This window comes from Solanum lycopersicum, chromosome 7 (assembly GCF_036512215.1).
Source record: "Solanum lycopersicum chromosome 7, SLM_r2.1".
NCBI classification, from domain to species: Eukaryota; Viridiplantae; Streptophyta; class Magnoliopsida; order Solanales; family Solanaceae; genus Solanum; species Solanum lycopersicum.
Genome location: NC_090806.1, coordinates 70,133,444 through 70,140,405, shown reverse-complemented (window position 1 = coordinate 70,140,405; position 6,962 = coordinate 70,133,444). Strand labels below are relative to the sequence as shown.

Genomic DNA, 6,962 nt, shown 5'->3' with positions numbered 1-6,962 from the left:
AATGACCCTCTTTATTGCATGTGTTAAAAGACTCATCCTTTCCAATCTTATGTCAATCAAAATTTATAATTTGAAACTAAAGATAAATTTGCAAGAAAAACATTTATACAACAGGATACAATGTGTTAGATGAGATTATTTGTATTATTCTTCAATATGATTTTAGTGTGACATAGTAGATAAAATTTTAGTACCGATTATGATATAATAGATGAAGTTATTCTTATAAGTCCTGATTAAATAAATCAGACTTTAATATAAACATTAAACACTAAATTATATTTAGCACAAATAAAAAATTAGTGAAATTTTAGTACAAAAACAACATATGAATCCAAAAAAAATTTCACCATTTTTCTATTTCTCACTTAAGGAGGGTGGGTGGGTGGTGGGGGTGGGGGGGTAAAAGAGGGGGTAGTGGGTGATTAATTGTCCAAACCTGCTTTTTGGTGGAGAGAAGAACCTGATGCCCTCTTTTGATGTATGAGTGGGTGGTGCTCTTTCTCTATATCTCTTCACTATTCTTCTTTCCTTTCAATCTTCTCTACTCTATACTCTCAGCTCATCTCATCTCATCTCATCTCCATCCATACAGCCAGCCAGCCAGTCCCTACTACTACTAGTAATACTTTTTGGTATATTTCTTGTCATTCTCATTTCATCTTCTGGAAACTTCTCATTTTGTGTCTTGAAAATCAACTAAAGACTCTATTTTTGTTTCTTTTTTGGGGATTTCTTCTCATACCCACTTGATCTTTTTCCATTAGTTGCTTGTTTCCTCTCTTGGGTCATCTTTTTTTTCTTCATTTACATCTGGGTTTTGCTTAATTTTTAGAGCTGGTGTTTGGGGTATATAATAGTGAGATGAGGTTTGATTACTTAGATTTTTCTTGATTTCATGATCTGTTTTTTTTTTGGTTTATATTTTCAAGGAGTTTTAACTCTTCTTTGATCAAAACAAGCAAATCTGGTCTTTAGCTAAAAAGTTTTGAACTTTGGTCATAAACTCTACTGTTCATTGAAGACCAAACCAAAAAAAAAAAGATTTAATTTTGATTTCAGGGGTTTCTTCATCTCTATCTAAACTTCAATGCCCTTTTGTTTTCTTGTTCAGTTTTCCACTATATCCTTGACCAAAAGACTGAAAGTTTTTAATATGGTTCATTGTATACAGCAAAAACTTTTGAAAAAAAACCATCCCTTTGTTGTTAAGATTTAATTAGATTTACTTTGTTTGGTCTTTGATTTTTTGATGTGTAATAGTGCTTAGTTGTACCCCAATAAGCAAAACTTGATAAATTTTATGTACCTTTTTCTTGGTTTTTGTCCACATAAAATAACATTACATGAGTGTTGATCTTTCTTCACATCTTTGCTTGTGGGTTTCTTTCTTTCCCAAAATTGGTTCTTTTCTTGTTCTATTAGTCTTTTAAAGATGATTCAACATAAATAGATGCTTCAGATTTACTTCAAAACACATAAAATAACATTGTACTTGTTGATAGCCTCTTTAGTCTTTGTGGGTATTTCTTGATCTTCTGTTTTTATCTTTGCAGGTTGATTTTAATGAAGAAAGGGTAAATCTTTTTGTTGGTGGTGGGGTTTTGTTGTGTTAACAGTAAGTATTAATATTATTTTTGTATATGTGGAGAGGCCTTTAGGCTACTGTTATGCTGAGGGCTAAGTATAATAAGGAGATAAGACTAAGTAGTAGTCTTGGAAAATATAGCTACAGTAGCAGCAGCAGCAGTTCTTGTGACTGTTGGGAAGACAGCACAAGAAGAAGAAGAAGGGAGAATTTTATCAGCAGATGTTATCCATTGAAAACATTCCACCAGATCCTTGTCATATCTCTCTACTGAAAAGTAGTAGTAGTGATGAAAGGCCTTCTTCTGATAACAAGATAGTAGATCTGTCCAACTCTGACCTTGATGATAATAACAACAACAAATTCTCCATAAGGTAAAAAAAAAAAAGAAAAACTCTGCTTCTGTCTTGTTATGGTATTTTAGTTTCTAGTCACCTCTTCAATGTTTTACTGTTCAAAGGGGTTTTTTAGTCATCTGAGAATTTTCTTTTTGTTGGTCAGATCCACTGTTTCTCATTGATTTTTGATATTGGGAAACAAAAAAAAATGAGTCTTTTTTTAGGTTGTTGTCTTTTACCTCCAGTCTTGGTTAAGATTTCATGTAACTATATTTATTATGGTATACATATGTAAATGTGTATGAGATGAGTTTTATGTTGATTCTTCTTCATGTGATATAGTAAGCGGTTAAAGATTTGTTGTGGGGGTTCTTTTTGCTATTTTGTTTTGAGGTATTGACATATGATATGAAATGTTTTGTAGGGATTATGTTTTCAGAACCAGGAGAAAGGACATCAAGACCAATTGGCCATTTTCTCAGAAAAATTTGCAGCTTTGTTTGAGGCATGGCGCAACGACGGATTTGTTACCTCCTTTTCAATCTGATAAGGAATGTGCTGTAGATAATCGTTCGACTGACAAGGACAATATAGTCACTTCTGAGGAGAAACATGTTGAGCTAGATGATGATCCTGTGCCCACTAGTTCTAGCAGTGGTAGAATATGTATGCCAAAACTAGCTGTGGATTGTAGAAATATCAATTCAAGTGGATCTGATAGAGAAAAGGTGTTTCGTTCAACGTTAACGAGTCGGTCTTGTTCTGAGATTGATTCAGTTCCAACAGCTGAAACAAGGAAACAGCGTTGCTCGGGAGCAGAAGCTGTTAACTTGCTGGAACCTCTGGTCAAGAAACCTCCCATGTCAAACAAGAGTGGGAGTACAGTACAACAACAATCAGCGAAAAAGTGCAGATTAATGGTCAAATTTGGCAACGGCACAGATCGGAACGTAGACGAGGCAGACACTACCACAAACAGTTTCATGGTGTCTGAGGCAATGGCTTCGAAAGTATGTCCAGTTTGCAAGACTTTCACATCCTCATCAAACACCACGTTGAATGCTCACATCGATCAGTGTCTCTCTGGAGAGTCATCAACAGCCAAGTGGACAGCAAATCCCAAGGTGATTAAGCACAGGATAAAGTCAAGAAAAACGAGATTGATGGTGGATATCTATGCTACGGCTAAGAGCTGTACACTGGAGGATCTTGATAGGAGGAATGGAACCAACTGGGCCTCAAATCCGACGTTATCTATTCGAGAGATCACTGAGGTACCTGGTGTTGAGAAACTGGAAAAACCTCCTCCTGTGAACCTTGAATGCACTGCTAATGAAGGTGCTGTTTATATTGACGCCAATGGCACGAAGCTTCGAATTCTGTCCAAGTTCAATGATGAGCAGCTACCATCATCGAAGCCAGTTATTGATCCTCTCCAGAAAAAAATGGTGGATGGAGATAAAAGAAGCAAATTCATTTTGACGAAGAAAAGAAAGAAACATCACAACCTTCTGAAATCTGCTTCTCATACTAAAAAGTTTTGCTTGTCCAAGCCAGATCACTGTCCCAAGGTATGTTTTTAAAATCCTGGACATAAAGAAGTTCCCTCAGGTTTTGTTTTGTTCTTGAAACCCATCTTTTATCTAGTACATCTCATCTTCGAAAATTTCATTGCTTCCGAAACTGTAGCACTATAGTGCAGTAATGCTACTGCAAAATTTTAGGAGCGGAAAACAAAAGAATATTGGGAGAGCAATGTTAAACATCTCTTTCTGCACTTTGCCCTTCATGTTCGCTTAATTTCATGATTGTTTTGGTAAATTTGGTGGAAAGGAGGGGCGGGTGCAGGTGGGGTTTCATTTATCTTTTATCAAAAATATTTTGTTTGTACCAATTAGCAATCCTAGTATGTAATATATTAATTTGCTTTGAACTAAGTTGCTAAATATTTTATGAACAGATTAAGAGTGGTCAAGAGAGCACCTTTTGTCCAAGAGAAAATGTTGACAAAATGGATTGCCTAAATAAGGACCTCAGATCTGCGGACCAGATGCTATCAAATGGATTGGCAACCATAAAACAATGGGCATGTTCAAAGAGAACTGGCCTCACAAGGAAGATCAGTGATAAGGACAATCATCAGCTTTCTGGCGCTGATATGTCGACTGGCGTGCAAAGTGACAATGATGTGTTGCCTCAGACTTATCCATTTAAAAAGAGAAGCGGTCTTGTGAAATCTCCAAGATCATCTGTTTGTTTGCCTGAGAGTAGCCAAAGAATGGGGAATATGCTACTTGATCAGCCTCAAGAAGAACGTAGCGAGGAACCACCTTCTCTACACAAGAAAGTGGTGGACTTTTCATCATCTCAATCTTCACTCCCATCTAACAAGAAGAGATCCCTAGTGTTACAAAGGTGCAAAGGAAAACATTTGAAGGTAGATGGCCATTCTGTGAACAATCATCCGAAAATGACTACAGGCCATGCACTTTCTGTGAAAAATGTGAGAGTTGGAAGAAACACAGATAACTACTCTGAGGTCAACTGTGAACAGTCCACCGCTCATCCATCATTCTCCTCAAAGGCGAGGAAGTTGTCATCATTGAGAAAGAACCTTTCGTCCGTCAGTGAAGGGCCTGCTCGTGGTGTTAAATATAATTTGAAGTGGAAAACAGCTTCCTTTAAGAAGTCTAGTCGGAGCTCCAGCTCAGAATCGGAAGAAGCTGAAGTTTTCCAGACTGAAGGAGAGAAACTTTGTTTAAGAGGAAATCTCAGTGAAACAAAAATCCAAGGAAGCAGGAATCGTGATTGGGTAAATGTTAAAAGATCTGAGGTTTTAAGCATCAGGAAAAATAGAGAGGGAATTATGGCCTCTAATTTGGAAGGCACTCTGGGCTTAAAGAGCTCACAATCGTCTGCTTTGACCCATTCTGATAATGAAACTGGCAGCATTTTAGCAGGTGCATCTGATGCACTGGGATCTGTGAAAGCGAATCATCAAAGTAAGAGTGATAAGACTATGGATCCAACTGTCTCTGAACTTGCTGGGAGGGGAGATTTTACGAGTTTTAGCAAGCCTATGGATGCTGGATCTGATGAGATGTCTGGGCCTGCTAGGACTCATTGCGAGTCACAATTGTTTAGCGAAGAGTACAAAGGATCTTTTCTTGGAACCAAAGCTGCAACATGTTCACAAGATCCTATTTTAGGTGTTGAAGGGATGATTGATGGTGATGTCCATGATGTTGCTGAATTAGGATCTAACGCTGATGGGCAAGGGAATTACTTTTTGGAGGTTGATCCAATCCCCATACCAGGACCACCGGGATCCTTTTTACCTAGTCCTGGTCGTATGAGCTCAGAAGACCTTCATGGGAGTTCATCATTATCCAGCAGCAGAATTCAATCTTCTGCAGATCATCCCGAATTCATTGATCAGGATTCTTCTGGTTCGCCTACGTCTGCTGCATCAACAGTTTCTAACTCAACTATGGCTAGAACTGGCTCAAGATATTCGGGTAATTTGTATGACAGTGGAAGGGATTCATCAGAAATGCTCAAATGCCACACTGGCTGGGAAGATAAAAGGTCTAGCTTTTCTGGAAGAACTGTTGATCTTCTGGTCGAAAATTCAGTCGCACTACGTCCGACTGCAAACACAGGAAATGATAAAGATGGACTGGACAAATTTGATGCAAATGCGTTATTTCCTGGAAAAGGAACTTTCAGATTTACAAATGATAAGCCATGTTGTTGTGTCAGGAAAGAAGGAGGAACATCTCAAGGGTTTGCTGTGAATCGTGAAGAGTCACAGCTGTTACAGCGACGAGCCATCGCCCTTTCCCCTTTTCCTGCGAGTGAGAATCAGTTGAGCCGTGATTCACTCACAAGATGTAATAATATCATATTGAAGAGCAACTCATTTTCTCTAAGTGACTCGAGTTCAGGACCTGAAACAAATGACCCCACTAAATCATCGGCCACGGCACATACTCAATTTGGTATTTCTGCTGATTCTGAGTTCAAGCTCCCAACTCGTGAATCCGAGTCTTTTAGTCCATCTGCTTCTAATCCAGTTCTCAGGCTGATGGGGAAGGACTTAATGGTCATCAACAAAGATGAAGATTCCCCACTGAAAAGATCATCGCACTCGAATTCCATGATTGACCAGGCAAACACCAGATCTCGTAACGAGGATCTCAACTCCTTCCATCAGGTGGATGCGCATAATCGTCTTGTCCCTCACTTCCCTCAAAGTGGTGATCCAGTACAGCATTTTGATGTCAGGTTGTTAAATGGTTTCAAAAGTCAAGACAGTTACTCAAGGCCACAAGTACAGCCATCCCCTACATCTCCAGCCTCGTTTTTGTGTAAGAGCAGTGGCAGTGGATTGATGGGTGCCCCCTTTGGCAGACAAGACTATTTAGGTAGGGGCAACTTACATACTGTGCGAAATGGACCAAACGAGACATGTGATATGAAGAAGTTTGTAGCAACTCCCATCTCTCATTGGCAGAATGCAACTTCAGTTGGGCCAAATGCTGTCAGAGAAATTATTGTAATTGATGATTCTCCAGAAAACGAGGCTAATTCTCCATACACCATGAACTCAGGGAAAATGCAGATTAGCTCAGGCTATACCTCAAGGTTTGTGGATCTCTGTGAAAATAGACCGCGTGGTGAAACTGGAGCAGCTCAGAATGCAAATTTGCTTACTCAAGTGAATGAGCTTCCTGCTAAGACATGGAATGTCAACCCAGACGGTTGTAGTTTAGTTCATCCGAGCTCTTTCTCAGCTTCCTCATCACCTGCAGGTCCTTTTAGATCATCTTTATATTATTCTCCAGGTTTTTCATAACCAAGAAATCGTCTTTTACATCTTGACTGACAAAAGAAAACGCGGCAAAGTTGAGCAGATGAGTTTTTCTAGTTTGGGTTTTCGCTTTCATAGCGTTTGATGTTTACTCAAAACAGTACTGAAAGTTCCATAGATATATATAATATATATAAAGCAGTTTAATTACTGAAGCCAGTTG

General features: G+C 38.6%; 1 protein-coding gene across 2 annotated transcripts; it reads left to right on the top strand.

Moving 5' to 3' along the window:
• Window positions 1–435: 435 nt before the first annotated feature.
• LOC101263134 (uncharacterized) lies at window positions 436–6,954 on the top strand. 2 transcript variants are annotated; one of them, XM_004243951.4, is made up of 4 exons: window positions 436–635; window positions 1,557–1,962; window positions 2,351–3,497; window positions 3,887–6,954. In XM_004243951.4, exons 2-4 carry the CDS (start codon window positions 1,811–1,813, stop codon window positions 6,782–6,784), a joined length of 4,197 nt encoding a protein of 1,398 aa, XP_004243999.1. In that variant the 5' UTR covers window positions 436–635; window positions 1,557–1,810; the 3' UTR covers window positions 6,785–6,954. The 2 variants fall into 2 exon arrangements, with proteins under 2 accessions (XP_004243999.1, XP_010324223.1); XM_010325921.4 differs by having other exon boundaries at window positions 455–869.
• The last annotated feature ends 8 nt before the right edge of the window (window positions 6,955–6,962 follow it).